Source organism: Topomyia yanbarensis, chromosome 3 (genome assembly GCF_030247195.1).
Source record: "Topomyia yanbarensis strain Yona2022 chromosome 3, ASM3024719v1, whole genome shotgun sequence".
Classification (NCBI taxonomy): domain Eukaryota; kingdom Metazoa; phylum Arthropoda; class Insecta; order Diptera; family Culicidae; genus Topomyia; species Topomyia yanbarensis.
The window spans coordinates 288,544,339-288,568,839 of NC_080672.1; the positions used below are offsets into that span (position 1 = coordinate 288,544,339).

At 40.0% G+C, this 24,501-nt stretch overlaps 1 protein-coding gene across 3 annotated transcripts in view; it reads right to left on the minus strand.

The window, feature by feature from the left end:
* LOC131687100 (85/88 kDa calcium-independent phospholipase A2) overlaps positions 1-24,501 on the minus strand; it is a 48,395-nt gene that overhangs the window by 3,713 nt on the left and 20,181 nt on the right. For all 3 annotated transcript variants that reach the window (XM_058971141.1, XM_058971140.1, XM_058971139.1), the window contains 7 exons: positions 7,101-7,191; positions 6,859-7,029; positions 6,671-6,799; positions 6,432-6,612; positions 5,975-6,150; positions 3,566-4,909; positions 3,366-3,489 (listed from right to left, as the gene is read on the minus strand). In XM_058971141.1, coding sequence (XP_058827124.1) covers positions 3,366-3,489; positions 3,566-4,909; positions 5,975-6,150; positions 6,432-6,612; positions 6,671-6,799; positions 6,859-7,029; positions 7,101-7,191 — 2,216 coding nt within the window. The remainder of the gene's footprint in view (positions 1-3,365; positions 3,490-3,565; positions 4,910-5,974; positions 6,151-6,431; positions 6,613-6,670; positions 6,800-6,858; positions 7,030-7,100; positions 7,192-24,501) is intronic.

The following is a 24,501-nucleotide window of genomic DNA, read 5'->3' on the forward strand; positions in this document are numbered from 1 at the left end:
AATCAATTCTCAAGATTATGCCAAATGACCATTATGCCAAATAACCGTTATTCCAAATGACCTTATGCCAAATGACCAAATTCCAAATGACTATGCCAATTGACCCAGACCCGAAATATATGTAGACTATTGGTGGACCCGTTTCCAAATATCGGTCTGCAATGTGGCTTTTAATTATATTGAACCATCTACTACATAAATCATTCAATTTAAGCCTTTGTGGGGAAATGAGGTGGGGCCATCATCATAATAATTCTTGAAGCTAAACATTACTAACTCCCGTTATAGTGAACGATATGTTTAAATTCCTCCACTATTTGGTCGAAATAAAATTTCAACTAGCTTCTATTTTATCTATAAAAGAACGAACAGCGATTTAGTAGCTTATAATTTGAAGGTTGGTGAACTGCTTCGAATGGTGCGATTCGTAATTTGTGGTGATCGGAAAAGTCAGCAAAACTCCATAGTTAACAGGAAATTAGGAGCCTTATTTTGCATTAAAGTCAGCACTAATTTACAGCAAAACGATAATGCCGAGAAGAAATGCGACCAACGTACATGGATTTCCATTCTCATTTCGATTTACTGTTGATAATAGAGTTTCTTGCATTTACCATCTGCTGAAGTCGACTAAGGTCGCACCGCTTAGCAGTTATTGAATTCAAAGTGGCCTAGATCTCGAAATAAAAGAATGTGCCGCATTAGAAAAATACCATCTGTTGCAATTAGACATCAGTTTGAGCATTCAATTTCACTTTGAAGCGTTTCTCGAATCTTTTGAAAAAAATATTAGAGTACCGGTACTGGGGGCTTCAGTACCGTAGTACCGGTTCTCGCCAAAATGGATCGGTACTGCGAACCCTACACATTATATTCAAAGTATCATCCGCCAGCTTTGTGGTGAGAACAATAGTATGTACTCATTACCTTAATAATTCTCTTGGTTCGTCTCCTTCCCAAGTGACTCGGCATTTTGATGAGTCTTGTGCAGGTTAAAAATTAAGCCGGAAGTCGCCACCCTGGATTTCAAAAAAAGGCGCCAAGCATAAATTTCTGGTACCTACTCTTCAAGACAATTCCGACAATACCCATATTCAATGGGTTGTAGGGAACCGGATGTCGCCATCTTGGATTTCAAAATGGCGTCAAACATAAATTTCTAGCACCTACTCATCAATACCATTCCGAAAATACCCATATTAATTGGGTTATAGCGAATTTCGCTAAACCAGAAGTCGCCATTTTTGATTTCAAAATGGCGTCAAAATCAATTTCTGGTACCTACTCGTCAAGACCATTCCGAAAATACCCATATTGATTGGGTTATAGCGAATTTCGCTAAACCGGAAGTCGCCATCTTTAATTTCAAAATGGCGTCAAAAATCAATTTCTGGCACCTACTCTTCAAGTCCATTCCGAAAATATCCATATTGATTGAGTTATAGCGAATTTCACTAAACCGGATGCCGCCTTCTTTGATTTCATGGCGTTAAAAATCAATTTCTGGAACCTACTTTTCAAGACCATTCCGAAAATACCTTCCAGGCCTGTCTCTTCCATCTTTCCGAAAATCTTCTAAGTCTTTTGCATTCAAAAGGACTTATTTAGGAATATTTTTTGCAAAAACCGTGTTCATTGCGAAATCCGCGCAAAATTAAAACTGCCAAAATTCTTCAAGTTCTTTGCATTTAAAAGGACTTAGAAATTTTTTTCAGAAAAAGTCTGTCTTGCATTCAAACGGACTTCGAATATTTTTGCAAAAACCGCGTTAATTGGAAAATCCGCGTAAAAAAACCGCGTTGATTGGAAAATACGCGTAAAAAAACGCGTTAATTGGAAAATCCGCGTAAAAAAACCTCGTAAAAAAACCGCGTAAAAAACCTGGGTGTACATACTATTGTTCTCACCACAAAGCTGGCGGAGGATACTTTGAATATGTGAAAATCTTTGGCAGCCCCGTTGTCAATCGGAAACAATCACTGTATCCAGAAATGCCAATGAGACCTGATCAGGCTGTACCAAACAATGATCTTGTCGGTGATGGAATACGAGAGTTTCTATTTCCGCTGCGAACATACATTTCATCAAACCGGAGCGAATCCAATATTGTTGTTTGCGTATTTGGGTTGTACTCGACCCATAGGATGAATCTAGAAGTGCTGGCGGGCGTCCTTTCGCTGAAGAATCGATTACTCATCTGATGCGATATCTTGAACCCGTTAGTAATTGCAAATTTCGAGAGGCTTCGAGAATCATCTGATTCGTATGAGTTAACAAACACGGGCTATAGCTGTTCGGAGGTCAACTTGTTTATTTGGCCAATCGTATTAATACGACAAATGATAAATTTCATAAATTCTCGGCAGCCGGCTGCCCAGAGCAATTATTACATGATGACGCTATTGACACACTTACTAACAACTCGTGATACATATGGAGATGCAGAGGATTCTTCGGTCTGTAGCAGCGACATGTATCGGACTAACATTCCTTCCTTTCCCAGAAGATCTACATTCGGACGTTGCCGGCGTCGGTATTGATCAGCATGCAGAGATCAATATGGATATGTTGTTCCAATGAACATTTTGCAATCTGAATTGGTTCTGGTCAATAACGGAGTAGCAACCACGGGCGATCTTTTATGCTTATGTTCATCACAGCTTCCAAAAATTGCACATTCACCCAGACAAGGCGAGCAAATCAACAACTGCACCTCCCATCCTGACTCAAAAGGCATCCAAGCCCCAAAAAGTCGGACCAAATAAAGAACATCCCCTCCGAAACAACACTACACCAAAGACATCCGGCATCAAAAATACGAATTCCGATCCCCAAATGGTTCTCACACTCCGCAGAGAAACCCCCTCACCCCCACGCGGTCATGATTTGCTATTCGAAAGAATTTAACTCGTTAGTTGGATCGACTGATAAATGTTAGTCAGCCAGCGAATCAAGACCGTATAACTTGTAAAGGCCACTTTTTGGTTGACGATGTGGTCCACGTAGATTGGGAAATTCTTAAAATTTTAAAACTATTGTTGGAGTTGCTTTGTTGAGATTTGTTCATGCAACGAACAAGAGTGACAATAAAATGGCCCATTGGTTTTGATTGTTTTTGTCATAGATACTGAACTTTTAGTTCCTTCCACTGGATGTCATCGCATCATCAATCCGAGGCCCTACTGTCGGTCACACGAGCAAGACTGAACCCCTGCAGTGCCAGCCTCGCCGTCAAACATTAGAAAAAAAAATACAAACAGCAACAAACCAACAGCAAACATCAGACTGGGGCATGCAATAACCGAGGAAGAGAATTCGCCTCTGTATAAAAGAAGCAAGCTGAAATAGTAATTAATTTTACTTACCAATAGCAGAGATACCATAGGCCAGCTTAGCCGTGTCCCATATACTGTCCGGTCTGAAAACATCAATTTCCTTCAACTCAGTAACAGGAATCAGGCCAGTGCCAAGTGAAACTACAATTGAAACCTGAAATGAAAATGATAATGGTAAAACGTTCCGTAATCGTTAATATCGCTACATCATCAAAGCAAACAGAACTAACCGGTACCGCTTCCGCTTCCCGTCCAATACTCCTTAGCGCCATATTGTACTCGTGTATTTCAGTCAACGCATCTAGTGTTGGATTATTTGCTATTAGTCCCCCGTCCAGGAAGCGGCCAAACGCCCGGAAATATGATGGTGCTGCACCAGTTGCCCGGGCTGCTCTCCACACCAGTTGGTCTTCCGGTGGCGGCGGTGGCTGTCTTCGGCAATTGGAAGGAGTTGCTATTCCTAGAATATCACTAGCGCATTTATAATTACGGAAAAGGTGCAGATCAACTGGCTTCCGGTCGGCCATCACCCCTGTTACCATCAGTTTAGGATGTTTGATGTCAGACATAACGGTAAATTCACCGAGCTGCTCTTTTAGCACGGATTCCAGTAGATCGCTGGGATAGGGTCGTGAACCAACAAAGGCTTGGTCTTTCATACGTAAGTATAAACACATGCACTGCTTCATTGTTTTTCCGCAACCGAGGCCGAGCGCCAGTATCCCTCCGGTGCTTGTTCCGGCAATCCAATCGAACAGATGCGAGATTGGTGTTTGTGCGAGTTTTTCAATTTCCAGCAACATTTGAGCTAGAACCAGACCACGGATTCCACCTCCATCTAGACAAAGAATACGCCCGCGGCCATGATGCTCTTCAGAATTATATGCTGGAATAGCGGACGAACTATTGGGAACATCTTCGATAATCATCGGTTCATCGCCTATATCTACGGAATGTTTCTCTGTAGGCGAGGATTTAGATGAGCTTGGAGACGTCGGTTTGGAAGCTGCTTGAACTTTATTGGTAAACATAGACAACAGCGCATCCATCATGCTGGCTCCTTTTCGTTCTTGCGTGACATCAACGGTTTTCAGTTCCTCTCTTGCTTCTCTTTCTTCGCGCACTGTCTTGATTGTATTGGAGATAAGGCTCGGTATGCTATTTCGGCCGGGTCGTGTCGCACTGGCAAGCATTTGTTGAATGTGCTCGCGCTGTTCTGTTGTTTCCGGTTGTGCCGGTGGGATTCCATTGTAGGTTCCTTTGTTCATACATCCCGGCGGGCATTTGCTTCCCCCCGTGTCCGGGCACCGTTTCGCTCCGATCGAATGCAAAATGTACAGAATCATCGCTTCTTTGGAGCCGGAATCATCTTTACCCACCATATGGCGGGGAGTTTTACACTCCTTATTCGGTTTATTCACGTCGGCTCCAAACACCACCAAACACTGAACAATTGGAATGAGTTTCTTCTCGACGGCGATGTGTAGCGGAGTGTTTCCATTGTGATCCACCACATCGATCTCTGCTTCGTGAGCCAACAGGGCTACCACGCACTCCAGTCGATCGCGGGTTACCTGTTGAATGTGGTTTGAAACAGGAGTTATTACAAGATATGTGGAACATACTTGTAATTATTAGTTTTTATGGTGAATAAAGAAAAGTAGTTTGAGTCTTAATTAGTTATAGTAGTTCTCATATAATATCACTAACTTTTTCTTTATTTAGTTGAAAAGAGATACACTACCCATGATCGCATAGTTGTCCCGTTTTCTATGGGATTTCCTATCTTTATGGGACTGATATGCGATCATGGGCAGTACAACAACCTGGTATATTCCCAGATTTTTTTTTATTTATGCGAGATTAATGTGTAATATGCCAATATTAGGTAGAAAGCACCAAGTTAGATGCTCAGCAGCAGAGGCAAATGGTCGGTCGCGGTTTAATGAAAGTAACGGTTGTTTGGTTCGAATCTATCTTCTGTATATCTAGTCCTAGGTGCGAGGCAATTTTTGAAAAGGAGCGCGTAGTAGGAGACATATTAAAAATGTAATGTAGCATTGGAAAAGATAATGTGTTGTTTTCGTCGATGCTTGCCAGAGTTAATGAAGAAACCAGTTATTTAAAAATTACTATTGAACACGAGACATTTTAAGATATTACTTGAGCTTGAGCTTCAAACACTGTCTTAACCAAAACAGTATAAAAAGAAAATGTAACTTTCCATTTTTATTAAAGTTAGAAAGCGTTATCCGTTTATTCTGCTTTCATAAAACCTGCAATCTACTTCAACACTACACTTGAACTGCAACTCACTGATATACCAAGCATACAAATGCGCTGACATCGGCGGGTTGATCAAACGTGGCAAACTGCAAAGGATTGAGCATGAAGTGCCGAATGCCGGAAGCAAGACCTAAATTGATTTTCAGCCGAATGGCTGGAACAGGTCGTAAGCTTTGGGGAAGACTTCCCATCTGCTGGCTACGCAAGCGAGGAAAATGTTCGTAAGACGATCAAGTGAAATTAATATTCAGGGACACAAGAATACATTGGAATTGTTCTGTGGTCGGAACACTGGAATTGTTCTGTGGTTATAGCAACAAAAGGAATCCAAAAATAGCGCAATTGAAATTTACCATTACATGTAGCGGAGTCTGACCGTTAAAGTTGATGAGATTGACGTCACAACCCCGTTCAATTAGTGAATTCAGAACCTCCCGGCTCGAGCTCCAGTGCAGCGGTGTACCACCGTGCTTCATATCCTGCGTGAATAGCTTATTCGGGTTGCTTACCAGAAAGTCCGCCACATTGCCTGGGAAGTAAGGTTCTATTGTGGTTACCAGATATATGTTTTGGATATTTAGTTGATTTATAAAATTATAGAGAAACAATAAAAAAGGAAAGAAGAAAAGTTAGCGTTATTTCTTTTCAATCATAATGTGTAACATAATTTTTTCATCAATTTAGATAGTAAGATATTGCATTTTTTTTTAAATAATCTTAAGATCGAAAAAATAAATAAATGAACCAGATTTTCTGATCATATGCCAAAATTTCAGAAGTTTTGAGTGTTGAATTTACATCCATACTTACTCGTAGTGGCGGTTTGGTTGTAGGCATTGCTGGCGCACTTGGCCATTTTATTCGTATCAGCTCCAGCTAACAGTAACGCCTTCACGCAGTCTGGTTTGTCCGCCAAACATGCCAAATGTAACGGCGTGTAGCCATCTGCGTTACAATGGTTCAGATTGGCTGTACTTTTTGCCGACAGAAGCTAAAGTGAATCTATTAGACGCTTTATTTATTTGGATAACAAAAGTCGGATCACTTACGTTGATCATTTCTTTGGTAGTACTCGCAGCGTAGTGGAAAACCGAATTGCTGTTGTTATCCAGGTTCTCTATTCTACTAACTGGTAGAAGTGCTTTGACCATTTCAATGTTGTTAGCTTTAGTAGCAATCTGAGGGTAGAATGTGTTGATAATACATTGCTATGATATGGAAACAGTAAAGTAATAACCTGTAAGGGTGTCAGAAGATCGGCATGGTCAGGATCGTCCAACGATTCTACAATCTTTGGATTGGCTACGTAATCAACGAGATTGAAGAACGCAATTATGTGGGCCAACGACCAGGAAGGATGCTCTATCAGTGTATCGCATAGTTTCTGCAGACCATTTATGTTGTACATCTGAAAAGTAAGTATGCGGAACTTTCAAGGGACAGCTCTAAAATCAGACTCATCGATAGAAGATCACTTACCTCGCGAACCATCTTTACTAACTCGGGTAATCTTTGGTGGAAGGCTTCGAATTTTTCTTCCGCTTCAGTTTGTGTAGTCGCCCGGTACAGACTGAAACCAATGGAAATGAATATTATAGGGAATTTTGGGGCAAGATTGCTACACTGATCTTAGGACTTCAATGTTTATCATAGATTTAACGTCACTCTCCAAAAGTTCCACCCGATTTAAGCATCAAACTACCAAGAAAAATAATGATTTTTTGAAAGGTCAATTCCACCAGTAAAATGTGAAGTAAATCGAACAAGTACAGCTACCAGACCAACGTGCCTGAAGTTTGTACGGGATATTTCGTCAATTTACATGGAGAAAATGCACTAGCTCACCGTGGTGCCTACTGAATCTGAAAGATTCTAGGAATCAAGAGCAGCGTTACGGAAACAAATCAAGTTGGCAGAACACAAATCGTAGGAAGATTTTGCCGAGCATCGCAACGACCAGACTGTGGCCTACAGTGAATACTCTGCGCAGTAACCGGCAGCGAAGCACTGTAATCAGAGTTACAAATATTCATATTCACTGAATGAAAATTGAACATATTCAGCTGCATTCATTTTCAATATTCTACCGACAACGCCACACGAGCCAACTGCCCATTCATTCACTGCAGGTTTTCAATAGTCTTCGATTATTGCACGAAGCGAACGTACAATGCTGCAGAATCGATGCGTTCTAATAGAATATCAGAGATGAATAAGGCTCTTGAGGGATTCCATGAGAAACCGGCCGACCGCAAAATATGACCATCGTCGATTCGAACGAAACTTTGCAGGTGTGTTCGCTGTATGAATCTCCATGATATTCTCTGGCAATTGGAATATTTTGATACAAGAGTAATTTTTCAGAAGGGCGTAAACGTTTCTACGTGCATGAATTTCAATTTTTTTTTGTTCGATTACTGTATTTTATACAGCAAAACTATCTGAGAACAAGTTACAGGGAATGAATACTTCTGTCCCAAAGAGAATAGGGAAAGAGACGAATAGTGTGAAGCCAAAAATACCTTATTGAGCAGACCAATCGTGCAATGTAAATAAACATTACTCATGCCTGAGTTGGAGGAGATAAGTATTGTACTTCTATCAAAAAAGAAATTTGAATTTTCATCAGAATTTAGTTCAATCGTGATTGTAAGGTGCATTCTAGAGTATATGTATGAGTAAAAATAAGCTTTAGAATTATTTCATCTCTTTGTTTCGAAATGCACATCGTTTGATAAACAAATCCATCGATCGACATACGGTTTGTTTTCAAAATATAATAGGAGTCATTTAAAGTGCTGCCTATAAAAGCGGTTGCCAAAATTCTAGTGTTGAAATCATCATAAAGGGCGTGTTGCCGTTTTGACTGATTTTCACTCTTCGTCTCTTTCCCTATTCTCTTTGTTCTGTCCGAAAAAATATACACTGAAACAAATGTTGTGTCATTTTTCAAAAAAAAAACAAGAATTTATGATAAAAATTTAAATTGCGAAAAAACCCATTTTTTAAAATTTTTTATATTTTGTTACCAAAAACCTCGTCAGAAACCAACACTAACTTATTGTCGGAATAGATTACGCCGGCTTGACGCAAATCCCTTAAAACTAAAACACACTTTGTGTTTCAATCGAACGACAAAATTTTTCTTTTCTCTTTAGGTTTTTTGGTTTTTTCAGTGTATATTTTTTTCAGACAGAAGTATTCATTCCCTGTAACTCGTTCTCAGATAGTTTTGCTGTATAAAATACAGTAATCGAACAAAAAAATTTGGAAATTCATACACGTAGAAACGTTTACGCCCTTTTGAAAAGTTGCTCTGGAGTCAAAATAATCTTATTACCTGTGGAAAATATTTAGTCTTGCATGACGGTGAAACGTGTAAAGTTTCATTGGAATCTAAGATGGTCACGATTTTAAAGATTTTCGGACGGATCTTCGTGGAATTCCTCTCTTACAGCTGGCGGCGATGTCTATCAGCCGTGAGGAAAGAGTCCATCGGCAAACACTTGTTAACTTAGAAGCGACCGATTTGCAGACAATTTGTGAATTATTCCCACTTCATCGTTCCAAAAATATCGCAGAAGGCAGACCGGTGTATTTCTGCTGCACATTGACGAAACTCCAAAATGATTTGGGATCCAACTTAACCCTACGTTGCATTTTTCGTTGATAGTTTGCAAAACAAAAACTGTTTAGTTTTTTAAAATGCGGCATTTACTAGACGTTCGGAATGCTGCTCTTTTCGCCGTTTTTAGTCGACGCAGCTCTGCTGTCTGCCAGGGGGATTAGTCAGTTTGTCGATTAATTACCTTAGTGACATGACGATCAATGAGTTAGCTCTTTATAGGGCAGAAGTTTTCAGTGGTGGAATTCTCAGCAGCTTAGCACAGAATCTCAGTTATTACTTTGTAAAATGTTCAAAATTCTTCTGTGGTTGACCAGCTCGTGGTCTTTGTCTTCGGGTGTAAGATGTAAGGTCGGATGGCGACGAATATATCTTAGGGGCCATCCATATACCACGTGGACAGTTTGGGGGAGGGTAGGGGATACGAAAAAGTCTACGCTTGTCCATGGAGAGGGGGGGTTGGGGTATAGAAGTAGTCCACGTGAACTCATACTTACATATTTTTTTCTTAATGAGGTAGTAAAACAAATTTGCATCATTGGCAAACTGTGCAATACTTAAAGAGCTACTAACAGCATAGCATGTGCATACCCTAAACTCAGTGGAAATCCACACGGAGCAAAATGTTGCTCCCAGAAACACTTGATTCAATCTTCTATAGTTAACTCTCTCTATGTCGATATTTTTCTCTATCTCGATTATTTCGTGGGTCCCTTCAGATCGCTCGTATAAAAACTCCTCTATGTCGATATTTTCTCTATCTCGATATCTCCCTATCTCGATGTACCTAGCTTTATATTTGCCTGCATTATTCTCTCTCTATGTCGATGTGTTTTTGTTTTCTCTCAGGACATCATAAAGCATATACATAATGAAATGAAAATTGGTGATCAGGGCGCTAAGTCCTATATCAATATTCTGCATGTAGGGGCAGTAAAGACATGATTTGCGGTAAAGTGGATATTCAATGTTTTCCTACGAGACTTTGTAAAACGAATTCATCTTAATCTGCATATATCGAGGTTTTCTAGAAATTATGCATTTTTAGGTTCAAAGTTTTGACTTTAACGTGCTATAAACATTTTTAAAATGCAGCCATCTGTAGCACGGAAATCATACTTTCGTGGTCAAAAAAATTTCAATTAGGGGAACATGGGGAGATTTGACCAAGCGCAGAATTCGATTATTGGATATGACATGTTCTATTAGGTTCTTAAATTTTTTTCAAAAATATTTTATGCTAGTTTCGGTCCGTTAAGGTAATTTTAAAAGTTTGGAATGAAAAATTCTTTCCTTATAGAAAAGATTCCGTATTTAATAAATTCACGTTAAATGATGTAATTTTTTATCAAACTTTGTATGGACATATCTACTCGCCTAATAATTACTTCTAAAATACTCATACATTATATATACTTTATGAACTAGTGAAATGATTTTACATATTTCGGGATATTTAAATAGTTATTACTAAAATTTGCACGAGATTGAACGCAATAACTAATGATGGGGAGGCTTGACCAAGATTTTATGGGAAGACGTGACCAAGTGGCAATAGGCCGAAATGAAAGATAAAATTTATCTGATATTTACTATGCTGTCGTACCTCCTGTTAGTGTTATTCACCTCACAAAAAAATCCCACATCAAACATCAGTCTATATCTTGTTGTACTAGTGAACAAATTTAGTAGTAATATGGCTGATTTCGTGACGTGTTAATATGCAATGTAATCCAGTTAATCCTTAAAAGGAAATGCATTAAACGCAGTCGAAATTTATGAAATGCAACCCTTTTTATATTTTTTGCTGCTACCTAATGGCCTCGACAATATGGAAAAAAAGGATTACAGTATTATTTATGTCATTATTTTTTGTTCTGATTTTTCAAAATTCTCTTGGTCAAGTCTCCCGAGGTATTGGTCAGGTCTCCCCGCATTGGGGAGACTTGACAAAAGAAAACAATCTCAAACTTTTATAACTTTTGAAAAAGTAAATTAAAAATTCCGCAAAAAATTATGAACACGAATAATACCTTTTTACATTATATCTCAATGACTTTGGAAGGATTGAAAACTTTTTTAGAGATTTATGTAGGTTTAGCTGAAAACCAGGTCAAGTCGCCCCATGTTCCCCTACATGTGGGGCAGAATGATAAACTGCAAATAAGGGATTCCTTCTCAAACGGCAAACTTGATGTTTTGCAGTGCGTGTGCACTTTACCTCGTCGTCTACTACCCTACTCCCCCCAATACGAGCAGGAAGGTCAAAAATGGTGCAGTTTCAGTGCACTCCACTACACCGGTGTCAATCAATCGAAAACCCCATAAGTAAACTAAAAGTTGTTCAGTAATTTCTTTCGACGACGGTAAAAGGATATTTTTACGGAGCTGTCAGAAAATTGTTTAAATAATTGCGGTAAAGTTTTCATTTTTTAGCGATTTTCAGTAATTTTTCGAATAATTTCTGAAACCCGCAACATTTTTTACTGAATTTATCAACAATTCTGTTTATTCGGTACATAAACATTATCCAGTAAAATACTAATTGATTGTTCGACAAAATTGTACCAACATTACCGAACCTGTGTGTGTGTGTGTGTGTGTTAACCTTCCTATCTCCCACTAGCTGGTAGTGATTTACAGAAAAAAGATGTTTGCATGTATTTAAACATTCATGCAAATAACTTGGTTCACGGATTTAGGAAGGTGTTAGCTCAATTGACTTTCCGATGACCCATTTCGTGTACAGTGCCAGACATGTTCCGAGGTCATCGTTCCATCAACTAGCCCCGCCTTACTGTAATGTTTGTATCAATTGGATTGTAACATTACAGTAAAACTTTCGATTCCATTTAAGCAGGCAATCGACGCGTATTTAGTTTATTGGTTCAATTTGCATATATAACATAATACATGTGTGCTAGAAAACTTATCATTTCTGCAGTTTTCTACCTGCATTCCTATCTCCCATTTATGTCTCCTTTGACTCTCATCCACATTTCTTGAATTCCTGCTTATTTAAGGAAGAAAAGGGGAAATAATGAAAAAGAACCGATAGACTCCGTGTTTTCCTCAGCGCTTCCGTTTCTTCTAGTCTGGTGTCACTGCCTGTTGGACTTGTGTAAGTTGTTCCATTGGAGATCTCCAAGGAGCTGTAATTGGAGGAAGATCTGACTTCTATCCAGAAGTATCAGTTTTTCACATTAATAGATTATATGTGTACACTACAAAACAATCCCGTGTATAATGCAACCATTTTTTGAACATTTATATGTACATATACACACATAAACACATACACATATATACACACATGTATACATAAAACCGATCCACCCATCAGTGGGATGAGACACCTCTCATACATATAACTGTTGTATTATTCATTAAATTGCCAAACGCACGCAAAGCTGGCAAGCAACTCTATGTGAGACAAGCACAGCCTCGAGTCCTGCACGTATAACACGTATAATAAACTGAATAAATTAAAAAACAATAACAAAACAAACCAAAAATCAAAACAATTATGAAGCAAAAAAAGTTATTCATAAAATGGATAGAATGATCCATATAAATCAAATTAATAAAACAAATCAAATTAGCTCAAATGAAAATCAGACAATATTAAAAAAGTTATGAAATTAAGAGAGTAAACTAAATTGTTTCAAGCTGTCTTTTAGTTATTGGATGACTAACTGTCATCCAATAACTAAAAGAACTTACTAAACCGAATTAATAAAATGAAGAAACTGAACAATATATGAACTGGGAAAAACTAACAATAAAATGATTAAAACAAATGAAACAAATAACATGAATAAAAAAATTATTGGATTAATAAGATAAATAATATGAATAATGTGGATAACACTAACCGCCATGTTTGAAAAATGCTAAAACAACCAAGTCCATTGCAGCCGCCAGAAAATTTGTCGTCTAAGTATTGAAATTGCCTTTAAATCGCATTCGCAAATAGCATTTGTTTTGTACCAACATTACCGAACCTCCTCAAAAACTTACAAAACAGGTACAGCAAATCATCTGTCAGGTCGCCATTTTCAGAGGAAACTGCTGACTGACCAGTATTTTTATATGTTTAGATAGAACGGATTGGGGAGAGCTCCGTAACCGAATTGTTTTACTGAACTGATTACCGAACGGTTTGCTGTTCAAAACCCCAGTAAAATTTTACTGTACCCAGTAATTCAAATTAAGTGTGTACTGTTTTATTATACCAGATGATTGCATGCCGAACAAAATAACATCTGTTTTCAACAACTATTTTAAAAATCCAAATCATGCTGTTGATTTTACATGAGCCAATTGAGGTTCATAGTTTACTTAAATTTTGTGTTATTATCTTGAGTGCAAAAAAGTGTTTTTTTGACATACAATTTTTGATATTTGTTAAATTCACAAATGTCCATGAAAGCCTACAAAGTTTGAACTATGTTTTTATTCGGTTTCTTCAGGGTACAGCCAGTATCAAAAACAGTCAAAACACAATACGAATACATGAAATAAAAAAACCATCTTTATGATACTACTTGACAAAAACTGCGGGAAAGTCCACGTGGACATTATGGGGAGGGTAGTATAGGTACATGAATTGTCCATGTTTGTCCACGTAGGGGGGAGGGGGTCAAAAACGAAGGTTTTTTAGGTTCGCGTGGTATATGAATGGCCACTTACTAGCGGGACGAGGGCGGTTGAAATATTCGACGATTGATCTCGAGCATAAACTAGGCATAGATCCAAAATCTGATCGCTCTCGTTCAGCATGCTGCTAATCTGCAGAAGCGTGGTCGCTGTATAGCTTCCCAAAAGAGTCATGCTGCCTGGATGAAACATGGATTCTTCGGGATCAAAATATAGAAATCCGTTATCAGCAGATCGCCACTTTATTGAAGAGAAGTTGAAATCGCCTAGAATCTTAATTACGCCAGTGGGTTGTGCCATCGCAGCAATAGACGTCAATGATTCAGAATGATCATTTAATAGTGCAGTGTCACGAATTTTATCGCCGTGGAAAATAAACCACACACCGCATCGCAGTACACTACTGCGAAAGATCGGCAACCTCGGACTACCTTCCATACTTTCAAGCGAAGGTACGAGTGGAACGGCAATGTGTGAATCGCTCACCCGATAGCGATGATTTATACAACACTGGTTCCACTCTGAATAAGCTTTTGTGGACTCTCGACAAACGGCGAAGTGTCTCAGTTAGGCCTGACGTGATCGGCTAGGCTCTTCTCCAACGACTCCCGCTATCCGTAAAGAGAGTATCTTCGAGATTTTTATCGCAGTTTTGCTGGCGGATTGCTATAGTTATTTCAACTCCTTAACCCAATTACAACGACTTTGGAGTTACTGACTCTAATGCGGCAAAACTCTTTTTGTTCTGGACACGGCACTGATACGTACTTTACAGAACTAGAGAGATCGCTCCCGATAGCCGACGAACATAGCTTCGTTGGATATCTGCAAGACATACGACAGAGCCAGGTAGCATGGAATACCCCCATCGAAGATGTTCTACTGTAATCCTTATGCAAATCAAGATCCAGTGCGTAAAATTACCATCGATCATGTAGCTGTTCCAAAACTAATGCAAAAAGACTGGTCAGACCGGACTCGTTGGCTAAGTAGCAGCAAGAGTGGGGCAACGCGGAGAAAGGAAGGTGGACCCACCAACTCATTCTAAATGTGACGGCGTGAGTACATAGGAAACATGGAAAGGTGAACTTCCATTTTTATCTGGGCATGGATGCTTTCGCAAGTACCTGCATCGGTTTGGACATACTTCGTCACCAGGCTTGTTATTTGCTCACACAATGAGCCACAAACAGCGAAATACACCGATTAAAAATAGAGCAGCACAAAAACACTGCGATGTGCAGAACGACCGCACAAAGAGAAACTTGAAAACGAAAAAGAGTAAGATCTGTGCACCAAGAGCTGCACAATTTCGTTCAAAGAGTCACCTTGAAGAGTCACTTTTTTGTGCCTCCCCTCACTGGCAAGCAGCTAGGAAGGTGAATCAAACTACAATTCAGATAAAGTTAGATCGGAAGAACGTTTTAAAAATGTTTTATGGTTGCCTTCTCTACTTACGTGCGCGTGGGACCAAGATACACACTAAAGAGCCTCTTTATTTCTACTCTTTGTGGTGTGCAGCCATGGAGTAGAATACACGTGTGGGAGCAACATGCATCGGAGTGAAGAGGTTGGTTCGCATGAAAAGTCCAAAGCGCGTTTGTTATTCTTCTCTTTATTTACTCTGAGGTGCATAACATCCCTGTTCGTCACCACTTTGCCCGGAATGTGTGAGCGTGCAAGAGACGCCGAAGCATGTGGTCTTCGAATGTACTAGGTTTGACGAAGATCGAAGGCATGACAATCGACAATATCGTCGAAGAGATGTACCACGATGACAACAAAGCAGCGCCGCCATGAAACAACAAATCGGGTTTGGGAAAAATTCCGCCGGAGTAGACTAGATCCACCGCCGGGGACCAGTTGAGTTATGCGAAACGCAGCACCGAGTTCGGGTTATCGAGGCGCCCGTAATCCCTTGACGAACCTCGGCACCTACTGGCTGGCCCGTTCAGTAGGGTAGCTTCACCACCGAGACTAGATCGAGTAGATCGGTATGCAGCGGAGAGCTAAATGGCTCACGAAAACAAATTCTAATTGACTGGGAGCTAATTGGCCTACGAAACAGACGTCCGTACCGAAAGAAACTCCGCCGCCGGGGATCTCTCAGTCAGAGTAGGGTAGTTTCACCGCCGGATAATATCCAAGTAGATCTTGATAAAGCTGGGTGCTTAATGGTGTCGGAAGAAATGCGTAGATTGATTTGCAAAGGAGGCCAGAACACGATGATCATTGATATGCCGATCCCAGCAGATGTTTAAAGAGAAGTTAGATATGCGATACGATGACAGTAGGATATGCAGTGATTTTGCTCCCGGGAGAAGTACAACACAATACACAGAATTGGACGGAGGGAAGCAACGCACAGTGATCACCTTCCATACAAAAGTCGTACAAAACCTCAAAAGTGGCCCGAATTCGATGAAAACTTCATATAAGGATAATTTTGCGGTGCTGAATTATTATTTAATGTATATTTTTTTCTGACCTCAAAATTTTGGCGGATGGGGTGGTTCGAAAATTCAACATTTACTTATATAAAGTGCGCTATACCTGAAAATTCATTTTCAAAACATTTGGTGTGGTACATTTCTAGCAGAATACACTTTTTTTCAATCGTTGGTAATGCTGAGAGACATTTATAAATTATAATACGAACTGTGGGTAATCAAACACTACCATGCGTCTCCATCAGACATATCAAGAAAAATCAGCATTTTTCATTCCTCGGGGCAGAAAGGGGCAAAACAAGACATTCACTTTCGGAAAGTACACTAATTTTCAAGTGTTACCAACTACAAGCGATCTTTTCGAACTGTTTCAAAAAAATTACAGCCACCTTGAACATTATAATTTTAATTTAATACACGATTTATTATTTGTTCCTCATGTCTGAGCGATAAGATAGGCTTGTATCGACTAAATCGAATGGAAATTATAAGTTCAACGAATAAACTCTAGAGAAAATTTTCAATAGGACGTAAGTAACATTGAGAGCCTCTCTTTGTTTACTTTCTCTTTCGTTTATTACGACGTCACTACAACACTTTGCAGTAATTTTCCAGCACATATCGAAAGCCGACGGTTTTTACTAGAATATTATGCAAAGAGTGGAGTAGTAAATGTTGAAATGGCCGAGTAATGAACAGAAGAGAAAGACCCCAAAGAGAATCTCTCATTGTTACTTACGTCCTATTGTAAATTTTCTCTAGAACTTTCAAATGAAACCAGTGCGACCCTAATCGGAATCTTAACTAAAAAGATATTTTCATATGAATATCACAGGTTTGAATGCAGTTTTTCTAGAATTGATCATCTATTTCACCTTTGAAGTTCTGTAAAAAATTTACTTTTCGTCCTCGACACTTGATATTTTGAGAAGACTCTATATCCCTTGTTTTGATGTCTTTGTTTTTTCCTTTTCCAAGGATTTTTATAAACGTGTCCACTGGAAAACAGGTAGAGAAAGAATGACCGGAACGGTGAGAATGAAGAAACGGTGAAAGCTTTTTATTGGAAACATTGAGAAAAGATATGTCCTCAAGCAGGAATTGAACCTGCGATCTACCAGTCTCTAGTTGGGTTGGTTAATCACTCTGCCATCGAGGAACTGTGACGATGTCATCACATATTCCCACATTGACCCATCGACCCCCAATGTCTCCTATAAGCAGATCGTCACCTCTCCCTCTCATCGATTGGGCCTAATTTCTTTCGTTATCTATTTTTAGGTCCAGTGGACTGCGCCTAGGCTTGAGATATTTATTATCACTGTTTGTCCCCTTAGCTAACTCAGTCGCCGCCAGACTTTGGCACCTACTGCCAAAGAGCTGTGGAGAGGTATGTTGATGTCTGTCCTCAAAGCCTATCGGCATATGCTAACGACAAATCCAGTCGTTGATGGAATTTATATATCCCTTGTTTTGACGTGAGTCTTTGTTCTTTCCTTTTTCAAGGATTTCTTCATTCTCACCGTTCGGGTCATTCTTTCTCTGTCTGTGGACACGTTCATAGAAATCCTTGAAAATATAATTTGTGCTTAGAACCAACCTAAAATGTTTCTGGAATCTTGTCAATTAACAGAGAAAGGAAACTGGACTACCCAAACATATGTCACTTGACGGCATCCAATCGTCAACCGCTCTCGATATTTGCAGCTTATTTCGTAAGCACTTCAGCAGTGTTTTCTCCGATGAAACTTAACTGACCAACAAATTTCTGATGCTACCAATAACGTCCCGCTACGCTCCCCATCGGTTGACATCCGATTATTACAGCTACTATAGTTAACTCAGCATGTTCTAAGCTGAAGTTTTAGACAAGTATCGGACCTGATGAAATCCCAGCTGCGCAAATAGTTTACTTGTTCCACTTTCAATGCTGTTTAATATTTCTTTGCATTCAGGAATTTTTTCAGACCTTTGGGAATAATCGTGCATTTTTCCAGTCTTTGAAAAAAGGAGTGAAATGTGACATCGCAAACTGGGATAGATTCATTACGCGCAGTATCAAAGTTGTTTGAAAAGCTTGTTCTGGATTTCATTACTCACAACTGCTCCGAATATATATATCTGAAAACCAACACGGTTTTATGCCTAAGCGATCAACTTCTACTAACTTAGTATCCTTCACATCATTCATCATCAATTCATTGCAAGCAAGACTTCAAGTAAATGCCATATACACTGACTTCTCCGCAGCTTTCGACAAAATCACTCACCAGATGACAATTTCCAAGCGAGACAGACAACTCTCTTCTAAATTGGCTCCACTCGTACCTGTCTGGACGTGAAATGACTGTTAAAATTGGCGACACCACGACCTTCCCATTTGCTGCAAGCTCTAGAGTTTTACAGGGCAGTCATCTAGGCCCATTAATATTTTACTCTATCTGAATGACTTAAACCTTTCGACACAAAGAACAGACATCCATGATCGAACAAAAATATTAAAAAAACGTGTGTAAACATTTGAATTAATACACGATAAACACTAGCGCCGCCACACCAACCTATCCCAACTATCCGTCAAATCCATTCCGGAACCGGTTCGAAATCCTGAATGGATTCTGTATGGAATCTTATAGTTTCCTTATAGTTTCCTTATAGCACATTTTTGGTGTAGAACCGGTCTGATCGGCATTTCGCCCTAGGCCAAAAATGCGTGCCCCCCTCAACCCAAATTTTAACTAGGACGAATTAGCGCATGGGCGCCATTTAAACTCCTTTTTTAATATTAAAATAATTATTTAGTATCATTCAGTATCATTATTATTATCATTATTATTGGTTATAATGCATTCTTAGCTTTGCGTTTCCATAATTTACCTTGAGGCTACATACACACATACATACACACATACATGTACATATATATATACACATATATACATATACATACACACACTCATATATATATATATATATATATATATATATATATATATATATATATATATATATATATATATATATATATATATATATATATATATATATATATATATATATATATATATATATATATATATATATATATATATATATATATATATATATATATATATATATATATATATATATATATATATATATATATATATATATATATATATATATATATATATATATATATATATATATATATATATATATATATATATATATATATATATATATATATATATATATATATATATATATATATATATATATATATATATATATATATATATATATATATATATATATATATATATATATATATATATATATATATATATATATATATATATATATATATATATATATATATATATATATATATATATATATATATATATATATATATATATATATATATATATATATATATATATATATATATATATATATATATATATATATATATATATATATATATATATATATATATATATATATATATATATATATATATATATATATATATATATATATATATATATTGGGAATGGAGGCCAACACCGACAGTCTAAGCGGGGATGCGCTGGTAGCTGTTCTATCACGCGCGTGCGACGCCACTATGCCGAGAAAAACACTGCCAAGAAACGGTAGATGCCCGGTATACTGGTGGAGTGCCGAGATTGCAGCTAGACGGTCAGCCTGTCTCAGAGCTAGACGTAGGATGCAAAGAGCTCGCACCGAGGATGCAAGAGAGAACCGCCGTGAAGTGTTTCGAGCTGCGAAATTAGCCCTTAACAAGGCTATTAAAAGCAGCAAGAGAGCGTGTTTCGACAACCTGTGTGAGAGTGCCAACGCGAATCCGTGGGGTGACGCCTACCGGATTGTGATGGCCAAGACCAAAGGGGGCTCCTCACCCCCAGAACGGTCTCCGGACCGGTTGGCAACGATTATCGAAGTACTCTTCCCGTCTCGAGCCACAAGCCCCTGGCCACCTGCACTACGAGACAGTGCGGGCACGGTCGAAATGGTGGCTCCAGTGACGAACGAAGAACTACTCGCAGTGGCTAAATCCCTAGCAATGAACAAAGCTCCAGGGCCGGATGGAGTTCCGAACAACGCTCTCAAGGCAGCGATCATAGCGAACCCGAACATGTTCAGGCTAGCTATGCAGAGATGGCTTGACGAGTGCCGTTTCCCCGATAGATGGAAAAGGCAGAAACTGGTGCTGTTGCCGAAGCCCGGGAAGCCGCCAGGCGACCCATCGGCGTACAGACCAATCTGTCTGATAGACACGACTGGCAAACTGCTTGAGAGGATCATCCTCAACAGGCTCACCCCGTACGCGGAAGGTACGGACGGTCTGTCAAGCAACCAGTTTGGCTTTCGGAAGGGTAAGTCCACAGTGGACGCTCTCAACTCAGTGATAAATACTGCCGAGATAGCGATCCAACGAAAAAGGCGAGGTATTCGATACTGTGCGTTAGTGACACTTGACGTGAAGAACGCATTTAACAGCGCAAGCTGGGATGCCATCGCGCTCTCGTTACACCGGCTTAGCCTACCGGTGGGTCTGTACCGGATCCTGGAAAGTTACTTCCAAAACCGCGTACTGATATACGAGACCGATGCCGGTCAGAAAAGGGTTCCGATTACCGCCGGAGTCCCGCAGGGCTCGATCCTAGGCCCGGTGTTATGGAACCTCATGTATGACGGGGTTCTGAGACTGAAGTTCCCTCCTGGGGTCAAGATCGTCGGCTTTGCCGACGACGTAACCTTGGAGGTCTACGGGGAGTCAATTCCTGAGGTAGAACTAACCGCAGAACACGCGATTAGCACGCTGGAGGAATGGATGAGCGCGAGAGGCCTGGAGCTCGCTCATCATAAGACGGAGGTAGTTATCGTCAACAACCGCAAGTCGGCACAACATGCAGTTATCCATGTGGGAGAAGTCGCGATCACTTCACAGCGAAGTCTGAAGTCTCTCGGAGTCATTATAGACGACAAGCTGACCTTCGGCAGCCATGTCGACTATACGTGCAAGAGAGCGTCGACTGCTGTTGCGGCACTATCGAGAATGATGTCCAACAGCTCAAAGGTGTGCGCCAGTAGACGTAGGTTACTGGCAGGCGTTGCCGTATCTATCCTCAGGTACGGCGGCCCGTCATGGTCAAGAGCACTGAGGGTAACCAGTTACCTACAGAAACTGGAGAGCACCTACCGCGTGATGTGCCTCAGAGTGATATCTGCCTACCGCACGGTATCACACGATGCATCCTGCGTGATAGCGAGCATGATGCCAGTCGGGCTGGTCATTCGGGAAGATGAGGAGTGCTTTGAGCTACGTGGAAATAGGGGAGCCCGCGAGCGCACCAGGGTGACCTCGGTCGCCAGATGGCAGCGCGAGTGGGACAACTCCTCGAAAGGTAGGTGGACCCACCGGCTGATACCTAGCATATCGAGCTGGGTGGGAAGACCCCATGGGGAAGTTCACTTCCACCTGACACAATTCCTGTCAGGCCATGGCTGTTTCCGTCAGTACCTCCACAGGTTCGGGCACGCGGAGGTCCCAGTCTGCCCGGACTGCCCAGGTGTAGATGAAACTGCCGAACACATACTGTTCGTATGTCATCGGTTCGACGTCGAAAGAAGAGCAATGCTTGACGTCTGTGGCTGGGACACAACCCCGGATACCCTTATTCAGCGGATGTGTCAAACGGTGGAGAAGTGGAACGCAGTCTCGGCTGCTACCATCCAGATTGCCAGTAGGCTACAGGTAATCTGGCGAACCGAGCAACAGACGGCGGGCACGGCTAACTAGTGATTGGTTAGTTGGAGCGAAAAAGGCCAAGCGCAAAATAAGAGAGTCAATGGTCTGTTCATGCCGAGGTAGGTTGGCGCAGCGAATGGCAACCGCGTAAGGGGTAAACCCAGCCACCCCGAAGCAAGACAGAAGAGTGAGTGTATAGGCGTATAAGTGGACTGCCTCATGCCAAGACGGGAGGGTCGTAGCGTAGTATGTTGGAACTAAGCTATCGATGCCTCATGGCGTGGCAGAGGAGTGAAAGGGTGAGCATCCAAGTCAGTCTCACACTGCATGTTAAGGGTGAGCATAAAAGTTAGCCTCACAGGTTGGTAGAGGCTAGCACAAAAGTCAGCCTAGCAAGGAATGAAAAAGGTGAGCACAAAAGTCAGCCTCGCATGGTATGTCAGAAGTGGGGCCTAAGAAAAATGTCCCACATGGGATGCCAGAGGGAGTGACAAAGGTACAATAGAGTGGCACGATTGAGAGTGAATCAGGTGATAGGGTGAGCACCCAAGTCAGCCTCACATGGATGGGTAGGGCGAGCACAAAAGTAAGCCTAGCAAGGAATGAGTAAGGTGAGCACGCAAGCCAGCCTCGCAAGGAACGAAAAAGGTGAGCACAAAAGTCAGCCTCATGTGGGAGTGTTTGAGAGTGAATCAAGGTGCGATAGAGAGAGCACCCAAGTAAGCCTCATACAGGACGTATGAACGCGTGAGTGAGAGTGAATGAGTACATTAAGTACAGCCATCTCCCCAGAAGTAATACCGAGAGGTAGTTCCTGGGAGGAATGATGGCGGAGCCCAATGGAGTTTAGTCGGTATTAATGGCTGGTCACCATTCGAGTCCGACACGCCCCCAGTGCACCCCGTGTGGTAGATTGGACCCTACCGTTAGCACGTGTACTGGGCTAGGACATAAAGGTCTTCTCCATTGTAAAAAAAAAAAAAAAAAAAAACACACATACATATTAGGGTGGCACAAATTTTAGAATCCGGTAGAACCGATCTAAAACTACTCGCTATACGACCTCATTCAATCATGCAAAATGTTGATTTGATAGGTTGCACTATATTTTAGCACAAATGGTTTAAAGTTTGTATGTGATTTAACATGGATAAACGAACCACATTATTTAATATTTCGTAGACACGTTCCTATGTACTCTAAAAATATATGCTATGCTAATTTCGGTAGATACGGGTACCGTGTACAACTTCCTTGAAGAGTATAATAAGCTGCGACTTCTGGTTTAAAAGTTATTCTTTATACAATGCATAAGTGTCTACATCGTTGGTTAAAATTGAATTTATCTGGATACTCTGGCTTCATACTTCAATCAAGTTAACCGTGATATGCTAGTCATAAACCGAATTAGGCAGCTATCAACATAGGCGGTTTTATAGTTCAGATGCGAGCGTCATAAATAGACAAGCTGAGGACACGAGTTCGGTTCTTAATTTTTTAATATTTTAATTTTTTTTTGCTTCCTGTAAAGCGGGAACGTTCTTATGTAGAATTGTTAGTTTCAAATAAAGTAATGATCATAACCGTTATTTCTGATGTGTTATTTTATTTTAGCAAAGTTATGTTCTAATGTAATATTCACGATACTACTCCAATCTTAATCCCTGGATGATTCGTTAAAAAGTTTTGGTTAAAATCAAATCGTGCTTCATGGCCGGAGACACTTGCTGGCGTTTAGTGACAAATATTGCCCGGCTTACTCAATTAACCTACCTTCAGTTTACGGGCCACTCTATAGCCAGTTCCAGATCCACAGGGATGCACCATGGGCCATAAATCGATTTTTTTGGTCGAAAATCCAGAACTTATAAACCGTTAGTGCTAGACTTTCAGTGTCTTTGGAACAAATTCTCTACAATAAGTGCCCTTCATTTTAGGGAAAACAAAATTAGGGTGGTCCTCTCGATTTTTGAAATAAAAAAATTATCTCCGGAATGAAAAAAGGTAGAAGGATATGACCTTCCCAAGAAATGTAGAGAAATCAATTTTGAGTAACTTTACTGAAAACGTCGAAACTCTATCTTCAACGGTTGTTATTTTACAGCGATTTCCCTTGTTCCTTTTAGGGTGGCTCTTAAAAATTCAGTATTTTTAATATAACATCTTTGAAGTTGATTTCTCGTGAATGTTGTCTTCGAACAAAAGTTAGCTCTTTCAAATGCGCACATTTCTTCTTCAGAGGTCCAACTCATTAACTTTTATATAAACAGAGTTATTGACGATTTTATGCTCAAAATTGGACATTTTCTAAGCTAAATAACTCCGAAGGTGGCAAAATGTGGCAATCAATGTTATGACCATCTGATAGTACTTCAAAAATACTAC